The following is a 1,762-nucleotide window of genomic DNA, read 5'->3' as shown; positions in this document are numbered from 1 at the left end:
ATGAAGTTCTTCCAATCCTTGTTCGTCGCCACCGCTGGCATTTCGGCAGTTTCCCAGGCATATGTCGTTGATATTTACGACACGAAGGACTGCACCGGCTCCGCTCGCTCTATCAACGTCTATGACAACACCTGCAAGTACCCTGGCGGGTTTCAGTCTCTGAAAGTTACAACTCAGGGAGGAAGTTCCCAGCAGTTGACAGCCTATTCGCGCCAAGCTTGTGCTGGAGCGCAGACACTCCGCAAGTGTGTGCATGGACCGGACAGCGTGCCAGTCGGCCAGTGTTTCCAAACTACCAACGGCAATGGAGGCTCCAACGCACTCAGCTCATACTCTTCTGCCGGTGATTGTCCCAACTAGGCGAGACGTAGCGAGATAAACCGCTTCGTATCATCGCTCAATCTTCGTAGAGCCAGGCAGCACAGACAACAAGAACGACGACTGCCTGTCATCCATCAGAATGGCGCATCGATACTTAGCAGTGATGCATTATGGTTCAGCAGCTTCTGACATTCCTTTAAAGAGCTGTCTTCTGGAACCGACGTTCATTATCAGATCAGGTGCGAGGAACGCGAATTCGAATGGCGATAGTTCGATTCAGAGGACCGATGGAGGCAGCGGCACGTGCGTTGAGAGGTCCGTAGAAATTGTAGCTATGTGACAGAATTGAACATTCATCCATGGAAGCTTCCATATTTGCCTTCATTACCGATTCAGATATGTCCCAGATATATTTCAGACGCCAATGCTAGCTCAGTCTCTGAGAAGCAACTTCACGGGCTACAGAGTCATATTGGTCCTGAGATACCGTCGGCGACAATTGGCGGCGATAGGTACCTTAGCATAAGACTTGTATACAACTGACACGCGGGAACATTCCAAACTCAGTTATGGATCGCTATTGCCTTGTCCAGCAGCAACTTGAAGTTTTGGTATTTCTTATTTCACTCCAACCATTATACATGTTTTCTTCTTCTTACGAATCACCACGTTTTCGATTTGTAATGTGCTTACATATTTTCTCAACCAACTGCAGCACTGTCACAAAATTAAACTCCTCTTGAATGTTCACGTCCGCCATCTCGTCAAGTATGTCGCCGCTAAAGTACATTTGCAAGCGAGGTTAATGAGAGACAGGAGCTGACTATCAATCGATACCTGAGTCGATGATACCCACGTCGCCCAATGGAACACTAGCGCTATAGGTCTCTTATCTCAGATGGAATTCACTCACGACCCGATGCTGACAATAGAGAGCAGAGCCTGATAATATGGATCACGAGCCACAGTTCAAGTACCTTATGAGCTCTCCGCCAATGCGGCCTGCCTCTGTTAGACGTGACTTGCGCTGCACTCAATCGATCTCATCTACTATGGCGCCTCCTGCCACTCCGGTACATCATACAAGTGGACAGACGAGTAGCATGCGCCCTCCTCACCCCCTACACCGCCGTGTGAATTCGCAGCCCAGCCCTGAGCCGTTTTCGAAGGAATGGAATAGCTTTCAAGCACGAGCTCAACCTTCGCTCATCCCTCAGGCCATGCAGGAAGATAACTCAATCACAAGTCTGTCAGAGCGAGTCAAGATTCTTGAGAAGGAGGCCAAGATCCGAGAGGAGGATTTCAAGACTCTGGAGAAGGACGTTGCCTATCTGAATACGGCCATGGTCAAAGTTCTGAGCATGTTACCCAGCTAGTGTTTTAGCCTACATAGTGATGATTGGAAAATTTCGAAACCCTGCTTGATCTCATATCCTTGTGA

At 48.8% G+C, this 1,762-nt stretch overlaps 1 protein-coding gene across 1 annotated transcript; it reads left to right on the top strand.

Annotated features, from left to right (window-relative positions):
- On the top strand, nt 1–360 carry AAFC00_000007 (uncharacterized protein; the record flags this gene model as incomplete). The annotated part of the gene is made up of 1 exon (XM_069347470.1): nt 1–360. One exon carries the CDS (start codon nt 1–3, stop codon nt 358–360), a length of 360 nt encoding a protein of 119 aa, XP_069196177.1.
- Nucleotides 361–1,762: the final 1,402 nt, after the last annotated feature.

This window comes from Neodothiora populina, assembly GCF_041146345.1.
Source record: "Neodothiora populina strain CPC 39397 chromosome Unknown canker_contig_1, whole genome shotgun sequence".
Taxonomy (NCBI): domain Eukaryota; kingdom Fungi; phylum Ascomycota; class Dothideomycetes; order Dothideales; family Dothioraceae; genus Neodothiora; species Neodothiora populina.
Note: the sequence above shows the minus strand (reverse complement) of the source record. Positions and strands in the feature narration are given on the sequence as shown.